General features: G+C 40.7%; 1 protein-coding gene across 1 annotated transcript in view; it reads right to left on the bottom strand.

The window, feature by feature from the left end:
• Positions 1-23069, bottom strand: part of LOC122559790 (2'-5'-oligoadenylate synthase 1-like) — a 47058-nt gene that overhangs the window by 17180 nt on the left and 6809 nt on the right. Inside the window, exons 2-6 of the mRNA XM_043709829.1 lie at positions 22403-22606; positions 17865-18057; positions 16365-16555; positions 9954-10114; positions 8919-9043 (exon numbers count right to left, since the gene is read on the bottom strand). Of these exons, the coding sequence (XP_043565764.1) occupies positions 8919-9043; positions 9954-10114; positions 16365-16555; positions 17865-18057; positions 22403-22576 (844 nt within the window). The 5' untranslated portion in view covers positions 22577-22606. The remainder of the gene's footprint in view (positions 1-8918; positions 9044-9953; positions 10115-16364; positions 16556-17864; positions 18058-22402; positions 22607-23069) is intronic.

Raw genomic sequence — 23069 nt, 5'->3', positions numbered from 1 at the left:
GGGCGGTGCGGGGTTGTGGGACTATGAGGTTGGAGGCGGTGGATGGGAGATCCCCTGAGGTGATGAGGTTATGGATGGTCTGGGAGATGATCGTTTGGTGGTAGGAGGTGGGGTCATAGTCAAGGGGGCAGTAGGAGGAGGTGTCCGCAAGCTGGCGTTTAGCCTCAGTAATGTAATGATAGCCAAACTATCACTGCACCTCCCTTGTCTGCCGGTTTGATAGTGAGGTTGGGGTTGGAGCGGAGGGAGTGGAGGGCTGCACATTGCGAGAGTGAGAGGTTGGAGTGGGTGAGAGGGGTGGAGAGGTTGAGGCGGTTAATGTCGCGGCGGCAGTTGGCTGTGAAGAGATCGAGGGCAGGTAAGAGGCCAGTACGGGGTGTCCAGGTGGATGGAATGTGTTGGAGGCGGGAGAAGGGGTCGTCAGAGGGTGGGCGAAAATCCTGGTTGAAGAGGCAACATGATTTTATTAAGGGGAGGTCATGCCTAACAAACCTGTTAGACTTCTTTCAGGAGATGACAAGGGAGTTAAACAAAGGAGATCCAATGAACATGATCTATTTAGATTTCCAGAAGGACTTTGACAAGGTGTCACATAGGTGGCTGCTAAATAAGATCAGAGCCCATGATATTAGAAGCAAGGTACTGGCATGGGGAGTGGATGGTTGACTGGCAGAAGGCAGAGATGAGTCACAAAGAGGTCTTTTTCAGGATGGCAGCTGGAGACTCGTGAATACTGTCAGTGTTCGGATCACAATGTTCAAGTTATATATTAACAATCTGAACAAAGGAACTAAGGACATTGTTGCTAAATTTGCAGATGACACAAAGATAGGTGAAGGGACAGGTAGTTCTGAGGAGTTGGGAAGGCTGCAGAAGGACTTGGACAGGCTAGGACATTGGGCAAAGAAGTGGCTAATTGAATTAAATGTGGGAAAGTGTGAGGTTATGCACTTTGGTCAGAAGAATAAAGGCATTGACTGTTTTATAAATGGGGAAAGGCTTCAGAAATCTGAAACACAAAGGGACTTAGAAACCCTATTCAGGATTCTGTTAATGTTAACATGCAGGTTCAGTTGGCAGTTAGGAAGGCAAATGCAGTGTTTTCATTCATTTTGAGAGAGCTAGAGTATAAGAGCAGGGACAAGATTAGAGTGGAGCCCTTCAAGCCCTCCTGCCCGAAACGTTGATTTTCCTGCTCCTCGAATGCTGCCTGACCTGCTGTGTTTTTCCAGCACCATTCTAATCTTGACTCTAATCTCCAGTATTTGCAGTCCTCACTTTCACCTACAAGAGCAGGGATGTAATGCTGAAGCTGTATCAGGCTCTGGTCAGACATTATTTGCAACATTGCCAGCAGTTTTGGGCCCCGTACATAAAAAAGGATATGCTAGCCTTAGAGGGGGTCCAAACGTGATTTATAAGAACATCTCAGGGAATGAAAGATTTGTCATATGAGGAGCAGTTGAGGACTCTGGGTCTGTACTCAATGAAGTTTAAAGGAATGAGGGGGAGTCTCATTGTAATTTACAGAATCTTGACAGACCTGGATAGAGTGGATGTGAAGAATATGTTTTAACTAGTTGAGACACTAGGACCTGAATTCACAGCCTCAGCGTGTAGGACGGTCTTTTAGAGATGAGATGAGCAGGAATTTCTTCAGTCAGTGGGTGGTAAATCTATGGAACTCATTGCCACAGAAGGCTATGGAAGCTCAGTCATTGAGTTTATTTAAATCAGAGATTCTTGATTAGTAAGAGAATCAAGGTTTATGGGGAGAAGGCATGAGAGTGGGCTGAAGAACATATTATCCTTGATTGAATGTAGATGGTTCATGCTGCTACTGCTGAGATTCTGTGGTAGAGTGACTGAATGTTTGTGAATGTCATGTTAATCAAATGAACTGTTTTTTTCCTGAATGGTGTAAAGTTTCTTGAATGTTGTTGGAGCTGTACTCATCCAGGGAATTGTGAAGTATTCCATCACACTCCTTATAGATTGTGGACAGGCTTTGGGGAATCTGTAGGTGAGTTATTTGCTGCAGTATTCCTAGGCTGTGGTCTACTCTTGTAGCTACTGTATTTATATGATGAGTCCAGTTCAATTTCTGGTCAATGGATGCCTCCAGGATCTGGCTAGTGGGGATTGATTGATGGTAATGCCACTGAATATTATCTCTTATTCAAAATGGTAATTGCTTGCCATTTTTGTGGTGCGAATCTTACTTGCCACTTGCCAAGCCTGGATATTGTCCAGATCTTGTTACATTTGAACATTGGCTGCTTCAATATCTCAGGAGTCGCAAATGGTGCTGAACATTGTGCAATCATCGATGAAAATACCCACTTCTGGTCTTAGAATGGTTAGATTCTCTTTTGATGGAGATGGTTATTTCTTAGTATTTGTGTGGCATGAATAAAACAGTGGATATATGATGGAATTGTAATTCCAGAACCAGCATCAAACATCCAAAGATGTGAGTTCAATTCCCACTGCTGGGGAATTTAAATTCAATAAATGAATCTGAAATAATGCACTTGCCTGGATGAGTTCAACACCAATAACACTCTAGAAATTTGACACTGTCCAAGACAAAGCAGCCTGCTTGATTGGTACCTCATGCACCACTTTCAAAATTCAACCACCCTATCAGTAAGTCACATTGTCGGCAATGTATACCATGCAGAAGATGCATTGCCTGAACTCATCAAGCCTCCCTTGACAACATGCTCTAGACTCACACACTCTACCACCCGGAAGGACAAGATCAGGTGTAAGAGAACACTGTTACCTGTAAATTATCTTCCAAAACATCCTGCCTTGGAACTTTATCACTGTTACTATCATGCAGTCAAAATTCTGGAACTCTCTCCTAATACACTGGCAAAGCTCAGTAATGTTTAAGGTAGATATTGACAGGTTTCTAAATATCAGTGCTGTAAAGGGAGTTGAGTGGGGGAAAGAACATTGAAGTGAATAATCAGTCATGCTCATGTTGAACAGCACAGCAGATCATGTTGTGGTAAATGGGTTATTCTTGCAAATTATTGGATGATAAAATATTGGTTGTAAAAATCCACCTCGTTCATTCATGTCAATCCACTATCCTTATCCCATGGCTGATTCTTAATTGCCCTTGAAATGACTGAATTGTATTCAATAGCTAGAATAGTCTATTTGGGCTGAATCCAAATGGCAGCTGGAACATCTGGAAAATCTTCTTCACTGACACTGGGGATTTGGGCTCAAATTGGGGGAGCTATATCACAGATTGGTCAAGCTGACATTGACACAGACATAAGAAACACTCACTTCTACTAATGTCCCAGTCTCCACCATCACCAATCCTGGGCTCATCCTGTCCTATCAACAGGATAGACCCACCAGAGATACTAGCACAGTGATGTACAGTTAGAAAGGAGCAACCCTGAGAATCTTCATTGTTGCCTCCAGACCTCAACACAGGCAAGGAAAGGGATGAGGTTTCGTGGAGAGAATATAGAAAACTAGTCTGGAGGTTGAAAAGTAGGTCCTCAAGTGTAGTAAAATCTGGATTATTACCAGTGCCATGTGCTAGTAAGCGCAGGAATTGGAGGATAGGACAGATGAATGAGTTGCTGAGGGGCTAATGCAGGAAGTAAGGATTCACATTTTTAGACCAATAGGATCTCTTTAGGAGTAGAAATGACCTGTATAAGAGGGACGGGTTCCATCTGAATTGGAAGGAGATCAATATCCTTGTGGGGAGATTTACTAGTGCTACTTACAATGCTTAAAACTCATAAGGGGTGGGGTGGGAAGCAAAGCAACAATAAGAAAAGAGAAAAGGCTGAGGCTAGTACAGTAGGTAAGGGGAGCAAGTCAAATAATCAAGGCAGATAAGAGCTTGGCAGAGAACAAGGTTGAAGTGATGAATTAAACTATTTATTTCAATGCAAGAGGCCTGACAATTAAGGCAGATGAACTTGGGGAATGGTTAGGAACATGGGCTAGGATATCATAACTATTACAGAAACATGGCTCAGGGATGGACAGAACTTGCAGCTTAATGTTCCAGGTATAGATGCAATAGGAAGGTTAGAAAGGGAGGGAAGAGCAAAGGGGAGTGGTGTTTTTGGTGAGGGATAACATCATGGCTGTACATAGGGAGGGTTCCTGGGAGATTATCCAGTGAAGTTATATGGGTGGAACTGAGAAATGAGAAAGGGACGATCACCTTGTTGGAATTGTATTATAGGCCCTCCAATAGTCAGCAGGAAATTGAAAAGCAAATATGTATGGTGATCTCAGACATCTAAGGTAGAAGACAGAGGGTGGTGGTGAAGGGCTGCTTTTCAGACTGGAGACGTGACCAGCAGGATCGGTGCAGGGTCGACTGCTTTTCATTATTTATATAAATGATTTGGATGTGAATATAGGCGATATAGTTAGTAAATTTGTAGATGACACCAAAACTGGAAGTGTAGTGGACAGCGAAGAAGGTTACCTCAGAGTACAATGGGATCTTGATCAGATGGGCCAATGCGCTAAGGAGTGGCAGATGGAGTTTAATTTAGATAAATGCAAGGTGCTGCACTTTGGAAAGGCAAATCAGAGCAGGACTTACACACTTAATGATAAGATCCTGGGCAGTGTTGCTGAACAAAGAGACCTTGGAGTGCAAGTACATAGTTCCTTGAAAGTGGAGTCACAGGTAGATAGGATAGTGAAGAAGCTCCTTAGTATGCTTGCTTTTATTAGTCAGAGCATTGAGTACAGGAGTTGGAAGGTCATGTTCTGGCTGAACAGGACATTGGTTAAGCCACTTTTGGAATATTGTGTGTAATTCTGGTCTCCCTGCTATAGGAAGGATGTTGTGGATTTACAAGGATGTTGCCGGAGATGGAGGATTTGAGCTATAGGGAGAGGCTGAATAGGGTGGGGTTATTTTGCCTGGAGCGACAGGGGTTGAGGGGTGACCTTATAGAGGTTGATAGGCAAGGTCTTTTCCCCAGGGTGGGGGAGTTCAAAACTGGAGGGCATAGGTTTATGGTGAGAGGGAGAAGAGGGACTTAAAAGGGACTTAAGGGGCAACTTTTTAAATGAGAGGATGATGCATGTATTGAATGAGCTGCCAGAGGAAGTGGTGGAGGCTGGTACAATAACAACATTTAAAAGGCATCTGGATGGGTATATGAATAGGAAGGGTTTGGAGGGATATGGGTCAAATACTGGCAAATTAGACTAGATTAATTTAGGATATCTGATTGACATGGGCAAGTTGGATGCAAGGGTCTGTTTCCATGCTGTACAACTCTATAACTCTATCTGTAAGAACAATAAAGTTGTAATGGTAGCAGATTTTAACTTTCCAAACATAGATTGGAACTGCCACAATGTTAAGGGCTTGAATGGGGAGGATTTTGTTATTTGTGTACGAGAAAACTTTCCTATTCAATATGTGGATGTACCTACTAAAGGAGGAGCAATACTTGACCTTTTGTTGAGAAATAACACAGGACAAGTTATGCAGGTGTCAGTAGGGAAACATTTTGGGGCAAATAATTATAATTCAATTAGTTTTAAAACAGTTATGGAAAAAGATACAAAAGTTAAAGTTCTAAATTGGAGTTTGGCCAATTTTGGCAGTATTAGACAGGGTCTTTCAAAAGTTTATTGGGGGAGACCATTCACAGGCAAAGGGATGATTAGAAACTGGGAGGCTTTTGAAAATGAGATAACAAGAGTTCAGAGACACTATATTCCTGGTAATGCGAAGGACAAGGCTGGTAGGTGTGGGGAATGCTGGATGACTCAAGAAATTGAGGCTCCAGTCAAGAAAAAGGTGAAGGCATGTATCAGGCATAGACAGCTAGGATCAAGTGAATCCTGATAGGAATGTAAGGGTAGTAGGAATATACTCAAGAGGGAAATCAGGAGGGCAAAAAGATAGTGTTGACAAATAGAGTTAAGGAGAATCCAAAGAGATTCTATAAGTACATAAAGGGCAAAACAGTAACAAGGGAAAGAATAGGGCATCTTAAAGATCAACAAGGCCATCTATGTGTGGAATCATAGGCAATGGCTGAGATACTAAATGATATTTTGCATAAATATTTACTGTGGAGAAAGACATAGAAGCTGGGGTACTTGGGGAAAAAATGATGACTTGAAAAGAGTTAATATTACAGAAGAGGAGGTGCTGGAAGTCTTAAAACATATAAAGGTAGATAAATCTCCAAGACCTCATCAAGTGTTTCCCAGAATTCTGAGGGAAGCTAACGAAGAGATTGTTGAGCTCCTTGCAGAGATATTTGTATCACTAACAGCCATGGGTGAGGTCTCGGAAGACAGGAGGTTAGCTACTGTGGTGCTATTATTTAAAGAAAGGGTCTAAGGAAAAGCCAGGGAACTATCGACTAGTGATCCTTATGTCAATGGTGGATAAGTTGTTGGAATGGATTCTGAGGGACAGGATTTGCATATATTCAGAAAGGCAAAGACTGGTTGGGGATAGTCAACATAGCTTTGTGTGTGGGACATTGTGTCTCACCAACTTGTTTTTTGAAGATTGATGAAGCCAGAGCGGTAGACGATATCTATTTGGATTTCAGCAAAGCATTTGACAGGGTTCCTCATGGCAGACTGGTTAGTAAGGTTAGATCACATGGGATCCAGGGAGAGCTTGCCAATTGGATACAAAATTGGCTTGAAGGTAGGAGAGATGGTGGTACAGGGTTGATTTTTGAACCGGATGCAAGTAACCAGCTGGATGGGTGCTGCATCCACTGCTTTTTGTCATTTATAGGAATGATTTCTATGTGAACATCAGAGGTATGGTAAGTAAGTTTGCAGATGACACCAAAATTGAAGGTGGTGTATGTATGGAATGAGCTACCAGAGAATGTGGGTACAATTACAACATTTAAAAGGCATCCAGACGGGTATATGAATAAGAAGGGTTTCGAGGGATATGGGTCAAATGCTGGCAAATGGGACTGTATGACTCTATGAATCTATGTCCTGCTGAAGTCTCAGCAAACATAGGCAAGGAAACCTCTTGTTGATTACCTTCAGATGAAGAATCAGAGCTCCTTCATGATGAATACTACTTGGAAAAAGCATAAATGGTAGGAAAGGCAAAGGATGTACTCTGGGTGAGATTTTTCAATGTCGATGGCCAAGATTGACTCAATAGCACCACTACAGATGGTTGACTGAGGCCTCAAAGGCAGGAATTGCCATACTGGGCCTGCAACTGGCAATGAGACCACAACCATGAGGTAAACATACTTTAGATTAGATTAGATTACTTGCAGTGTGGAAACAGGCCCTTCGGCCCAACAAGTCTGCGCCACACCCCCGAAGTGCAACCCACCCATACCCCTACATTTACCCCTTACCTAACCTTACGGGCAATTTAGCATGGTCAATTCACCTGACCTGCACATCTTTGGACTGTGGGAGGAAACCAGAGCTCCCGGAGGAAACCCACGCAGACACAGGGAGAACGTGCAAACTCCACACAGTCAGTCGTCTGAGGCGGGAATTGAACCCGGGTCTCTGGCGCTGTGAAGCAGCAGTGCTAACCACTGTGCCACTGTGCCGCCCACATGTCTTGTAAGTGAAATGAACCGGAAAGAATGCTACAGAGAGGGATACACCATCAACCTCTAGTTTTTGTCCTCCATTTGTCTATCTGCCATAGATATATCCATCCATGACAGAATTGACAAGACTGAACACTACACAGTCTTTACTGGACATGAAATTCCAATTACAGAGAGGGAATATGTTCCATTGTGGTCTGAGACACTATCACTCTGCTAAATGGTCAAAAATCATACAACAGCAAGTTATAGTCCAACAGGTTTATTTTGAAAACACAAGCATCTGAAGAAGGAGCAGCACTCTGAAAGCTTGCGTTTTCAAATAAACCTGCTGGACTATAACCTGGTGTTGTGTGATTTTTGATCTTGTCCAACCCAGTCCAATACTGGCACCTTCACATCATAACTGTGCTGAACGGGATAGATTCAGAACAGGTCTAGGAACTGAAAACAGTAAAATGCAGTAACTTCTTACCTCTGGAATTTATCTCTTTGATTTATGTTTGGACAAAATTATAATGAGATCTGGAGCTAAGTGATGGTGGCTGTTGCATAAATTGATGACATGAGGTCTGACCAATTTTGTTCTTATTGTACTTTGTCATAGTAGATTAGTGCAACTGAATGGCTCAGTAAGCCAATATAGAAGGCTTAACACATTGTTAACACATTGCTGTGGGGTCAGAGTCATGAACAGGTCAGAATGAATAAAGATAATTGATTGCCCTGCTTAAAGCAACCAGTCAAATTTCATGATAATCTAGTAGTTTCAAGTTCATCATTATTGAGAATAACCTTTTATTTAAACATTCCAGATTGATATCATGAATTTAAATTCCCCGCCTGTTGTGCTTGGATGTGAAATTTTTGTCATGTGGCTGTGTGTGTGGGTTACTAACAGTACCATAACACTACTCTAGTGTACCTGGGTATTATTGATTAGAAAATCATAGAATCGCTGTACAGTACAGAAAAGGCCCTTTGGCCTATCAATTCTGCACCAATAAAAACTACTCTAACTCTACTGGATTCCCACTTTCTAGCACTTGGCCGGTATTATAACATTTCAATTCAAGTACTTTTTAAAGATTGTAAGGTTTCCTGCCTCACCAATCCTCTTAGGCAGTGCACTCCAGATTAATTTGCTACAAAGTGTAGAATATTTCCCAAAAGATCTGGACATGGAAGGTATAACATAAAATATATAATTTCTTCTTTAAATTACAGAAAAAATATTTATAAAGTAAAACAGATGTAGAACAAAGATGTATTCTCTTTTAAATGCATTACATACTGAGATCCAAATAATCCACTGACAAATTAAGTGCAAACCTTGGGCTGGTGTAGGTCCTAATAAATCACAGCAAAGCATAACGTCAAAGTGATGAATATGTAGATCCTTGAAACACTTGAATTGAAATCGAAGAGAGAGTGAGGACTTCTTTTCCATTAATATCCTAAAACATCAAATAGTTTGGATCATATATGTGTCCCATTTACAATAACGTGCTGATAGTGCTGTGATTTACTATTTCCACAATTCATTCATGCAACTTATCCAGAATTAACACATTACTTTTTAATACACAGGTTAGCAGCTGTTGGAATAGGCAAAGGGCGTACCTCATCAATGACAGTGCACAGAAAGAAGCTTGTACAAGATTGCCTTGGAGGCAACGAGTTAAATTTTCTTTTCAATTAGAAAGTCAAGTTTTCATATTATTCTATACAAAATGCTTAGTCCATAAGATGGATAGAAAGAAAATGCTCCTTGAGACTTTGAAAAAGGTCAGGAATAGGAATGGCCCAATCACAGTGATCCTTAAAGTCAGGCTCCTCTGAATTTCATGCTATTAACTAGCATGGGATGGTTCAATATCAATATGGACTGAATTCAGTGGGTACTGTCTTATACTTACACGTACCAAATAACCTGATTCGCTGTTAATGTTAATTGTTTACTTTTGGAACATCAAATTATATCAGTTCTCAATTGAGATCCAACAGAGCTAAATGTGTCTTCTACATGCTGTTCACAAATGGTAGGCCTAATTTCTAAGAAGTCATTCACAAAACTGGCTATCAGGTGCAAGTAGCAGCAGAATGGAGACATGGTTGCAGAGAATATCTTGCACAGCACAATACCTTCAAAAATTAAGAATATTGAAGATAAACAAGTGAACTAGTCAGCAGCAGCAGAGAAAAGCAGGTTTAATGGATTCACCTGATGAAGAATCCCTCTTGCAACATTGACTTACTTTTTCAATACAAATGTAACAATTCTGCTTTACACTTTCATTATTTTTATTTTGTGTTGCAAAGTACCAGGGTTAACAAACTTTAAATAATAAACATTTTTCGTCTTACCTGTTGGTCATTAAAGATAATTTCAAATTATACTCCAGATCACGTAACACTGTCGCTATCTTCTCCTTGCAGTCATCAAGGCTCATAAGTGCAGAGCTAAACATCACAATATCAATATCAGACCAATCTCTGGTGTCTGTACCTTTGAAATAAGAGCCACCCTATGAAGATACATTATAAAAATTACAGTACAGGTTAGAAAGACTTGCATTTTTGAGCACCTTTCACAACCTCAGGAGGTTTGCTTTACAACTAGTGTAGTACATTTACAAGGTAGACACTGCTACCATACAGAAAACATAGTAGCCAATATTCACACAACCAACTCCCAGAAACAATAATGAAATAAGGTTATTTATTCTCGGTCCTGACTGAGGGATAAATATTGTAATGGACATCGGGAGAATTCCTTTGGTCTGTGTTGATTAGTGCTGTGGGTGTTTATGTACATTTGAGGGGAGAGTCATAAATTTTAATATCTCATTTATAAGATACACTCCAATAATGTAGTATTGCTTCAGTAATGAACCGATATAATATCCTGGAAAATGTGTTTAAGTTTCTGGAGTGGACTTGAAGTAACAACATCTCCATTTTCCATAACCATTCAAACAATTTGCTCAAAAGTATTGGGGATATTTCCCTAGTAGCATTAATTACTTATTTAATAATTATAATAATAATTTACCATCTTGACTTATAAAGATTTTAGAAATTTTGGTAAAGGTAATAAATCAACAGAGTGCCTAAATGAGTTCTTGTCACTAGTTGTAACCGTTACCAGTTTAATATGAAGTTACCTTATTCTTCTGTAGATTGATTATGCAGTTGAACAGTTAACTAGAGGTTGATGGTGTATCCCTCTCTGTAGCATTCTTTCCGGTTCATTTCACTTACGAGCACAGAAAGAAGTTATTGCAGTAATATGCCCATGGGTTGTATATTAAATGCACATACATATGTATTTTGGAAGGGGGAATGTAACATAGGTTGATGGCTAGCTTTGCACCTCCCCGCTCACTCCTGGTTGCAACACAATAATACAGTGGGTGGCTGGGAACCAAAATCAGCAGCTTGCCAACTGTATGTAGGTAAATAATTAAGGGTGTATTGAACTTGTCATAAAACAGTTGACTTGAGCAGCCAAGCAGGAATGTTGAGCATATTTTTTGTTAAAGTGTCTACTATAGCAGGAAGAAAGCAGGGGACACTCTTATTGGAGAGTACCCCTTGTGCATTAGGAACCTTGAGAAGATAGCGCCAGCTCTCCTCCACTTCAAACATACTTGTCTGTACAATCTCAGAGGACAAGAAGCTGACTTGGATGCCTGCAATGCATGCATCATGGCAGAAATAACATAGCTACAGCAATCTAGTAGGCACATTAGTACAGCACTGCCAAGTATCTTTCTTTCAGACAAAAACAAACAAATTGCTTTATTTTTATTTTCACTGCAAATTATCCAAGCTATCACTATGCACACTATGCAATAGCAGTTTGTTATTCACATCGGTCTCTGCACATGCACTGAACTCATAGACTTTAATCAAGTTGATCTCTGAATAGTATTGTGATGATCCCAGCTGGTGGTCTTACTGGGAAAATCAGATCCTGGTTTGATGGATATAAGCCTTTTTCTGTTTAGTTAGTTAATATGATGGTTAGTCACTGAGATATATTCACATGAGGCTGCAGATTTTCTTTGACAACAGAAGTTTATTACACAAAGGAAGAAATGCAACAAGCCATAATGTTTAAATATCGAAGACAGTAATAATGATCTTAGAGCGCAGAACAAAAAGTCTCAACCTGTTCTTCACACTATCCATCACAGAACAGCTCAGACAAATTCAGAAAAATTACACTCCTATCACATTGCTTCTGGTTGTTTAATAGATCGATGTCCACTTGATGAATTAGATGGCAATGACTGTTTTAGAGATTCACAAGACTAAGCAATTATGAACTGTCAACTTACTGGTTAAAACTCTAAACCACTTTTAAAACTGCTCCTCTACACACATGTACAGACACAAAAAAAAGAGTGTTCTCAGTTCAGTGAACCTTGTCCTCTGTGTTTACGGATATGGTCCCTTTGCTCATTTGAATTTTTGATCATCCACCTTCCAGTTCTTCCACTTGTTTACAGGAAGCACAGGATTATGGATTCACACTTGTAACGATTTCTAACATAATTACATAAAAGTCACAGCTTTCAGCAATTGATGAGGAAAGTAAACTAGCTACCTTCACATATGCTTTTTACTGCAGTGTCATGGTCTCCATTTTCTCATAATACTAAGGTATCGGTTTTGATTCAATTTCTGAGTGGTTGAATGCAACTCTCAGTTCAGAATTCATTTGTTGTATTTCTATCAAAGAAGATGGTTGAAACATGTCAGCCTCACTCCTTTTACTTTCATCCTTTTCATTTACATTTTCAAAAATGATATTCAAGACCTGAATTTTCAATTCAACTCCTTATCTTCAGATTCCTCATCTTCCTGCCTAAATCTTATTAGCCTGACAGCTAATCAATACACAGCTGAGAAAATATCCAAGATGTTCCTCCTGCAACATTTTAATTTCTTTTACTTCTACTCTCATTCCACATCCGAGGAGAAAGTGAGGTCTGCAGATGCTGGAGATCAAAGTTACTCTCATTCTACATCCCCGTCTCAATATTTGAAACTAGCCATTTCCTAAATAAAAACCTGGGATAGACTAGGTAATTACAGATGAGTTAGTCTGATGATAGAGGTAGGAAAATTATTTGAAGAAAATTCTGAAGGACAGGATTAAACAATACTTAGAAAGGCAGGGATTGGTCAGAAATAGAACATATTTGTTAGACTAATTTAATTGATTTTTTTTTAAAAAGTGACTAAATATATTGATAAGGGTAGTGCATCTGATGTTGTTTAAATGGACTTCAGTAAGGCCTTTGACAAGATCCCACATGGAAAGCAGGATCAAGAGCTAACAGCCCATGGGACCCAAGACAAGTATTCAAACTGGATGCAAAATTTGCTTGCAAATAAGAGACAAAGTGTGATGGTGAAGGAATTTCTTTGTAATTGGAAGCCTGTGAACAATGGCGTATCATAGGGATTGGTGCTGGCACCTTTGGTGTTTGTTATGTACATTAATGACTTGGATATGAATGTAGGAGGTGTACATTTGTAGATGACATGAGAATTGATGGTGTTGTTGATGGGAAGGAGGTTGAGCTCAGGCTACAGTCTGACATTGATCTGCTGGTACATGGGGAAGAGCTATAGCAGCGGGAATTTAATTTTGATAAGTTTGAGGTGATGCATCTTCAGAGGTCTAACAAGGGAAAGATATACACAATGGATAGTAGGTACCTATGGAATACTGAGGAACAAAGGGACCTTGGTGTACAAGTCCATAGATCCCTGAAAGTGTCAGTATAGGCAGACAAGGTGGTGAAGAAAGCATACAGGTAATTGGTTCTCTTTGTACTGAAACTACAGTTTTAATACTAGTTCCTTTCCTGATATCCTCTTTTCTGAAGATTCCTTGGACATCCCCATCAACTACAAGCAGTCTCCCATTTAGCTTCTGGAAATTTTTATGATGCATCCAGTCTTAATATAATGGAAATAAGCTATTTTCTTCATATACTTTTTGGGGTTAGTTTTCTCCTTTAATACTTTTGTATGCATCCCTAAGATGAATACTTCATTCATTTTTAGGTAGTCTATTCCTCGAGTTTCTTCGTGGACTTCCAATATGACCATTTCCTAACATGGGAGACATTATAGGTATCTGTCAGAACCTTTGCTTCTCAAATCTTTAATATTTGATGCTCATCTAAATAAGTTTTAAGGTTTGCTGGAATGCTAATTCTAAAATCTTTCTTGACCATGATTTATATTACGTTCTCAAAGCATCTGTCCAACTTCAGTGATCTTAAATCACCGATCGCTCAGTTGTTCTTTATCTCTTGCAAATTTCACAAATGGCCAGTAGGACACTTCTCTTCTCTTCCTCAGATTCAACTAAATTCCTTGGTAGCATGCATCAATACACTTTAAGATTTCTCCTCTCAATTCTTTAGCAATACTGACTCTACCTTATTTGAACAATACACCATCTGGAGCTGTCAATTCATCTCTGCATTTGCAATACATTCGTGAGACCACATGATTGTCCTTGAAACTTTCAGTCTATCCCCTAAATACTACTTCTTGCAACTTGGAGAATTGTATCTTGTCAGGTAGTTTTAGGCAAGTTGTTTGTCTATTAAGTTCAATATTTCTACTGGGTTGATGACCTCCACAGCTTTATGTTGGATTTAGATATTATTATACTCTGTCACAACGTTCTCTCCTCTTTTAAATAGTGTACTACTCTCAACAGTAGCTCAGTAATGTAGATCTGTTTCACTTGCCTGTACGATATGTCCAGATGTTATCGCTTTAACCAGAGTAACATTCTTCACAGACTCGTTGGAGCAGATAGTAATGACTTCAGGAAATGCTTTCAAGTGACTTATGGTCAAACTCAACTGTCACATTGCCTCTTCCAAGTGGATATTGACGAAAATATCCATAAGCAAAAACAATGACCAGGCACTTTTCCTCAATTTGAGCATAGTATTGTATCATTTGTGTTAATGCCCTGGATACAAATGTAACCAATTGTCCTTGCTCCATTAAAGTTGCTGCAAGTCTCACTAGTGACACACTGCAAGGTGACTTCAACATTTACACCGTAACATTTCAGCACTTGCACTGCAACAGTGCTGCTTTTTGGTCTGTGCCCCAATATTATTGCACATCCTTGAGAATGTTCAATAGTTTACATTCTAACTTCAAGTTACTAAATAGAATTTTGCTAAACAGTTGATGAGTCCAATAAATTGTTGCACTGTATTTATATTTGTTGGGTTTTGAATCAATGCTGCAGCTTTTTTTTTGGGAGCCGGGTGAAGACTTTTTCCTGTCTGTACCTGACCGATGACCTTCTGAAAAATTTAATAGTAACTGTTTTCTGATTCTTCTCCAGGGTCATCTGACAAGCTTTTATATCAGTCAGAGTCAATTTTGATTATGGTTAGCAATGTTTTCTTCCACTGTCATTCCCTTTCATAAACGGGTATATCACTTACAATAGCAATTTTTTCAAGAAGATCGCTATTTCACTCTGTCTGCTTTGACACCTTGTGGAGTTGTGGAAATGTCAATTAATATGTGGAATCATCTGTATCCCTGAATGGCATCCACAATGTAGTTATAAAGCTGCTGCTTTCATTTAGATTCACCTGACAGTGCCTATGTTTCACATCCCGCATAGTGAAGATTTTTGCCTTTCCAAGATGTGGGAAAATTCCTTTGTTGATTGGCAAAGGTTCAACTATATAGAAAATTATTAGCTTAAATTCTTCAAATTGTAGGTCAATATACTTCTGCCATCCTGTTTCCTCCCTCAGTTGAAGCAAAATGCTCAGAGACACAGAGTAGTTTTACCTCCTTCAACTTTTTTCAGGGCCCTGGAGAGAGAGAACAATTGTCCATGTGCACAGGGACATGAGTTCACAGTCTTCTCTGGAACAGCAGTTTCTTAAGGAATTATATAATCACTTACAGGGAGGAGAATCCAGATAAGGCAGCATGCATATTGATTAGGTGACCGTTACAATCAGCAAGTGTCAACTGTAGAGATTAAGCCATCTGCTGTTACACAATGAATAATTGGCTTCACATAATGGATACTCCTCCCCTTGTTAACTGACTTTGCATAGTGAATGCTTCTAATATAATTAAATGGCTCTACACAATGAATGTTTTTCCACCTTGTTAACCCATTACCCTTGCATTCAGCACCCCATTGGTAACTGCAAGTTCTTATCTGATCTGAGTCATGCTCAGCCGAACATCTTGTTTCATAAAACTCAAAACTTAACTCTTTCCCTACCCGCTCATACCCTATACACATTCTCACTTCAAATGTAGCTATATTCATAAGAAATGTGAGATGCAAATCTCTTCGGCATATTTCCCTATTATATTTGGCAAAGGAACCGATGATTTGCTGTCCAACAGGTTCTATTCAGATTGTGAATCTGCTTTTAGGCAAACAGCTTTGTGTGTAAATTCTGGGAATGGTCAAGTATATCTCCTTCCATTCAGCTGAAATATCTTTTGAAATTGGTCAACTATATCTTTTGACACTAAGTTAATCAGTTGGATCCAAAGAATATAACAACTTTAATTCCAATTGTTTTTTAATTCTTCTTCGGGGTCATCTGGCAAGCTTTGTATGTCAGTTACAATCAATTCTTTTCCATGAAATATTTAAGAAAAACTACAATTTGTCTAAGATTTTTCATAGTTCTCTCCCCACCACCCCCAATAAAATTTTGTGAACTTAAAGCCCATTACCTTGATAATTCGGGTCACAGATATGGGACAGCATTCTTGAATTAAATCAATACATTCTTCTATTTCTCCAGCACAAGCCATTCTCACAAATCCCATTTCTGGTTGAAGGTATGTTTCCATAAAGTTTTGTAATAGCACTGAGCTTGTGAGATCTAACACACTGTCTGGGGAGAATGCTGTTGACATTCTTGCTGTAAAAATGAAGTAAAAAGTCATTTTTTTAAGAAGTCCCTACATATTGGTAAATAAAAGTTATGTAAGTAGTTGACCAACTTACAATTCTTACTTATTTCCAGCTTTCTAAACTTTTACATAGGTTAAAGAAAAATATTTTCCTTCTCCCACTGAGCTTTCAAGTTTTTATAAGAATCTACACTTGCAGCACTCAATCTAATGGAGAATTTATCTTTCCAATTTAAATAACTTGAATGATTATATTTCAAACACTTTCTTTCATGCATTTTTTTCTTTTCCAAAATTGACTTCCTTGCAAATCTCAAACAGCTGTGCAATCAGATTCATTGCAAAAAACATGTAGGGAATGCCAAAGGAAACTAAATTACATTTTTAAATCAAAAGGAAATAAAGGTCTCAAATTTCCTGACAATAGGTGGTGGGGATTATTGTCAGAAGCATGACAGGACAGCTCTCTTGCTCAATATGGCATTGCTATGTCATCAACTCCATTAGTGGGTCAGTTTAGTTTTAATAATTTGCTAAGTTTTTGGTGATATATGTGCTATTAAGGAGAGGTTTCTGGTGGGTAGTGAGATAGAAATTTGATGTAGCATATGATTGCTTCTATAGTTTAAAAGGAGAGGTCAATGATTATTTGGTTCAAGAATTTGTAAGTACTGGACCAAATAAGTCAGTGGAACTGTGCATGAATAAATTGAAAAGTTCTGCTTCCACTTCCCCACTTCCATGTTGTATCACCCAACCCCATCTCAGTCACTTCACATATCCCATCATAATGCCCTCTTGGCAAGAATTCAAAATAAAAGTCATCAACAAAAATTCTTCACAAAAACCTCTTCACTGAACAGTTCATCCAAGTAGCATTGAGCAATTCACCTTTCTGTATTTTCACAAGTAAAGTCCAAGTGCTTATTGGAACAGAGCCTCTGAGTACAGAGTACCTTTACACAAAGCTCTAAACCAGAGTCCAAGGAGCTAGGAAGAGTTGTGAGATTGATTACATGTTGCACAATGCAACAGGGATTTGAGCTGTTGTTACAGGGTGAATTTAAGTAGATATATGATAACTACTATTTATAGATACAATATTGAGGCATTGCAGATAATGCTACCAGTTACCTATGGATTTTCATCACTCTATCTTCTTGCAGTTATCATAAACCCATCTAAAAACAGATGATAATATCAAGAAAAATCTAGGTTCAACAGAACAAACCTGATGACATAGGTTTTGAACTGGTTTACCCATCCCAAATGGTACAAAAACTAATATCGTTCCATAAGCATTTGGATGTAGGTTACCTCTTTGGCTGGCTGTAAAATGATGTGCTTGTCTCTCATGTTGCTCTCTGCTGTGGATGGTCCCAAACACCCTGCCACACATCCGACAAGACACAGCCTTCTCTAATGCAACAAATTTGTCCTCTCGTTGCAAGGGTTTGTCCCAGTACAGATTCTTGCACACCAATTTATGTTTATCTTGATCATGTACTGTCTATGGATAAGCATAATACAGTCAGTGGTAGGGAAATTATTGGGGAAGAATCTTAAGGACAGCATTTACTCATATTTGGAAAAAATATGGACTTACTAGCACTAGGCAACATGGTTTTGTGCAGTGAAGGTCATGTTTCTCAAACTTGATTGACTTGTTTGAGGAAGTGACAAAGATCCTTTGAGGTGTTGGATGGAGGTAAGGGGGGGAGGTATGGGCGGAGGTTTTGCACGCAACATGGTTTTGTGCAGTGAAGGTCATGTTTCTCAAACTTGATTGACTTGTTTGAGGAAGTGACAAAGATCATTAATGAAGGCAAGGTGGTAGGTATTGAGTGTGTGGACTTTAGCAAGGCCTTTGACAAGGTGTCTCATGGCAGGTTAACACAGAAGGTGCAGTCACATGTGATCCGCAGTGAGCTGGTAAGATGGATACAGAACATTCGGAATATGTTTACAGTTCTGGCCACCACACCGCCAAAAAGATATGAAGGCTTTGGAGAGGGTATAAAAAAGGTTTTTACCTAGTTTGTAAATTACCTGCTTTGAGGAGAGATTGGACAAACTTGTTTTTTTCACTCCAAAATGAATGATCTCACACTTGCTTACATTCAAATTGATTTATCACATGGTCACATGGTCCCACAATTCATGGTTTTGAAGAATGTAAATCTGCCACTGGGGAAACGGGCACAAACTATGGGATTGAACCCAGTTTTGCTGAGGCTGTATTATGTTTAGATTAAATCTCCAAAGTACAGTGAGTCTAGGAAGGGAGGACACTGTGGTGGTGTCACTGAGTAATTTTTTAAGGAACAACAGCTTGATTCCCTTGCATGAAAATAATCAAAGATTATCAGAGATAAATGGGATTGTGGAATTTGGAAGACAAGCCAAACAGCCATGATATTACTTAATGTTCAAAGGACTGAATAGACTGCTTCTGTTTTTAATTCAAACATTCATATGGGTAGATCTTCCACCAGGAGAAAGTGAGCACTGCAGATGGTGGAGATCAGAGTCAAGACTGTGGTGCTGGAAAACCACAGCAGGTCAGGCAGCATCCGAAGAGCAGCAAAATCGACATTTCGGGCATAAGGCCTTCATCAGGAATGAGGTTTGTGGGCCAGAGGGGCTGAGAGATAAATGGGAGGGGTGTGGGGTTGGGGGGGAAGGTAGCTGTGAATGTGATAGGTAGATGAAGAAGGGGAGAAGGTGATGGGTCAGAGAGGAAGCCAGAGCGGATAGATGGGAAAGATGATGGACGTCAAGAGGGCGGTGCCATGTTGGAGACTTGGGACTGGGATAATGTGGGGGGAGGGAAAATGAGGAAACTGGTGGAATCCACATTGATCCCATGTGGCTGCAGGGTCCCAAGGTGGAATATGAGGCATTCTTCCTCTAGGCATTGGGTGGTAAGGGTTTGGCGATGGAGGAGACCGAGGACCTACATGTCCTTGGTGGAGTGAGAGGGGGAGTTGAAGTGTTCAACCATGGGGCAGTTGGTTGCTGCAGGTCTCCTAGAGATGCTCTCTGAAACGATCTGTAAATTGGCGTCCTGTCTCCCTGATGTAGAGGACACCACATCGGGTGCAACGGATATCATAGATGACATTAATGAAGGCACAGGTAAATTTCTGTTGGATGTAGAAGGATCCTTTGAGGTGTTGGATGGAGGTAAGGGGGGGAGGTATGGGCGGAGGTTTTGCACTTTCTGCCTTGATGAGAAGTTGGGGGCAGTGGAAACGAAAGTCCTGGAGGAGATGAAAGGCATGGATGGTGTCCTAAATGTAGGTGGGGAATTCCTGGACTAAGGGGGACAGGATGGTGTCAAGGTAGGCAGAAATGTGTTCAGTGGGACAGGAGTAGACTGAGACAATGGGTTGACTGGGGAAGTCAGATTTGTGAATATTTGGTAAGAGGTAGAATCGGGCAGTACAAGGTTCACGGACGATGAGATTGGTGGCTGTTCGTGGGAGATCCCCAGAGGTGATGAGGTTGTGGATGGTCTGGGAGATGATGGTTTGGTGGTGGTAGGTGAGGACATGGTCAAGGGGATAATAGGAGGAGATGTCTGCCAGTTGGCACCTGGCTTCAGCAGTGTAGAGGTTGGTGTGCCAAACTACTACTGTGTCCGCCTTTGTCTTTGGGGTTTGATGGTGAAGTTGAAGTTGAAGTGGAGGGAATGGAGGACTGTGCATTGTGAGGGGGGTGTACAGTTTGAGGCAGTCGAAGTTATGACAGCAGTTAGAAATGAAGAGATCGAGGGCAGGTAGCTGGCCAGCATGGGGTATCCAGGTGGATGGGGAGTGTTGGAGGAGAGAGAAGGGGTCCTTGGTGGGCAGTGGGAGTCTTGATTGAAAAAGTGGGCCGGGAGGCAGAGGTGGCGTAAAAAATGTTCAAGGTCGTGACATGTGGTGCACTCATTAACGTAGAGAGATGAAGGTGAGGCCTTTGCTGAGGACTAAACATTCATCCTCAGTGAGGAGACGATCTGGGGGAATAGTAAAGACTTGGCAGAGCTGGGAGCTAGGACCTGGGCTGGGGCTGGAGCTTGGTGTGGAGGCGGAGACTGTCACTTGAGTGGGGGTGATTGTAGAGTTGGGACTGACATCACAAATGGAAGTGATGCTCGACAAGGGGGATGGAAGTGGGGCCCACAGCGGTGTCCACAGGGTCGGAGGTGATGTCACATGTGACGGTTGCAACGTTGTACAACATACCTCCCCCCCTTACCTCTATCCAACACCTCAAAGTGATGTCACTGGTGGTGGAAATGATGTAGGCTGTGCCCACACCCCCCCCCTTCACCTCTGTCCAAGGCCCAAAGGATCCTTCTACATCCAACAGAAATTTACCTGTACCTCTACCAATGTCATCTACTGTATCAGTTGCACCCGATGTGGTTGTTTCTACATTGGGGTGACAGGATGTCTACTTGCAGATTGTTTCAGAGAACATCACTGGGACGCCCGCACCAACAAACCCCACCGCCCCATGGCTGAACATTTCAACTCTCCCTCCCACTCCACCAAGAACATGTAGGTCCTGGGTCTCCTCCATCGCCAAACCCTTACCACCCAAAGCCTGGAGGAAAAATGCCTCATATTCCACCTTGGGACCCTGCAACCACATGGGATCAATGTGGATTCCACCAGTTTCCTCATTTTTCCTTCCCCCATATCATCCCAGTCCCAAGCCTCCAACTTGGCACCATCTTCTTGACTTGTCCATCACTTTTCCCATCTATCCGCTCTAGTTTCCTCTCTGACCTATCACCTTCTTCCCCTCCTTCATCTACCTTTCACATTCACAGCTACCTTCCCCCCAACCCCACCTCCTCCTGAATATATCTCAGTCTCGTTGGCCCACAAGCCTCATTCCTGATGAAGGGCTTATGCCCAAAAGGTCGACTTTCCTGCTCCTCAGATGCTGCCTGATCTGCTGTCCAGATCGTCCACCAAGCCATGAAACATCAAGAGGGTGTGATGACAGGAGCATTTCTGGACTTTAACAAGAAATTTCCTCCTTTATTTCCTTGAAAGATCTGCTACTGTCCAATACGAATCCCTAAAGTATGTTAATCAAGCACAGAGTGATCAATTTGCATCTCTAGCAACAGAATGGCTCCCATTGGAGTCCATTGGAAATGGTTCTTCCCATGTAGACCTCAGATTGTTTCAGATGGACCAGCAAAGTAAGACTCCACCTTAGAAAGTTGGATCAGGAAAGAATGGGTATGATTGAAGCACTATTGCAGGTACCAACAATCCTGCCAATGAAATGTTTCCATCCATTTGAGAGGACAGCCAGGTTTCAGTTGAACATCTCATCTGAAAGATGGTAGCTTGGCCAGTGCAGCACTGGCCTTATGTTCAAACCTTCTAACATAGATCTGAACCCACAACTTCCAGACTCAAAGACAAGAGTGCTACCATTGAACACTAGAGCGAAATATACAAATTACCCATCCTAATTAGGTCCTACGCTGGGTAGGGACTCTGCACTGTTGTGCTTCTTCAAGAAAAACAGGTGACCAGAGATCTTTAGGACAATAGCATGAGAAAACATTGAACTAAAGAAGTCCAGGTGAGTCTAGTGTATGCAAAATTTTCCACAGTATCCATTCAATTTGGAAGGGCAGTTGGGCTATTCAATGTTAAATAGTGGTGCTACAATTATGAGAGTAATTAAGCCTCACAACATCGCAAAATGACATTTTTTTTCAATCAATGTTCTACATTGATCTAATGCAGGAATTGTTTTTTTTCCTTTAACTTTTATCAACTGTGGAGTTCTACAGTATGCTAAACAATAATTCATAACAAATACTTCTTGATATATACCTCTTCATGTTCCTTCAGATTTTCTCGGAGAACTTCAATTCCACACTTGTCACAGTATACTCTTCCAATATGTTTAGCTTGAAAGTGATGGTTTAATGCTATTTGACTGGCAAAGTCATTGCCACATCGTATACAGTTGTAGGATTTAATAGCCTGCATTATTCTACGGCACATCTATCAGCTTCTGAAGACAATATGGAAATTCTGCAAATATTCAACAAACATCGAACAAAATCATGTCAAGTGCAAGCAAAATCATAACTTGGTTGAACACAGTGCAAAAAGACAAACCAACTGGGGTTGCTATTTGGCCGCAGAAAAATCTGGGTAGTCTTTATATATTTTTATGCTAAAATTATTGGGTTACATTAATATCATTTAGAACATAGAACATAGAAGAATACAGCGCAGTACAGGCCCTTCGGCCCTCGATGTTGCGCCGATCCAAGCCCACCTAACCTACACTAGCCCACTATCCTCCATATGCCTATCCAATGCCCGCTTAAATGCCCATAATGAGGGAGAGTCCACCACTGCTACTGACAGGGCATTCGATGAACTCACGACTCGCTGAGTAAAGAACCTACCCCCAAGTCACCCCTCAACCTTCTTTTCTCTAATGAAAACAGCCCTAAGTGTCTCAGTCTTTCCTCATACGATCTTTCTA

The sequence above is a fragment of the Chiloscyllium plagiosum genome, chromosome 2, assembly GCF_004010195.1.
Source record: "Chiloscyllium plagiosum isolate BGI_BamShark_2017 chromosome 2, ASM401019v2, whole genome shotgun sequence".
Classification (NCBI taxonomy): Eukaryota; Metazoa; Chordata; class Chondrichthyes; order Orectolobiformes; family Hemiscylliidae; genus Chiloscyllium; species Chiloscyllium plagiosum.
This window is presented reverse-complemented; position numbering and strand designations above follow the sequence as displayed.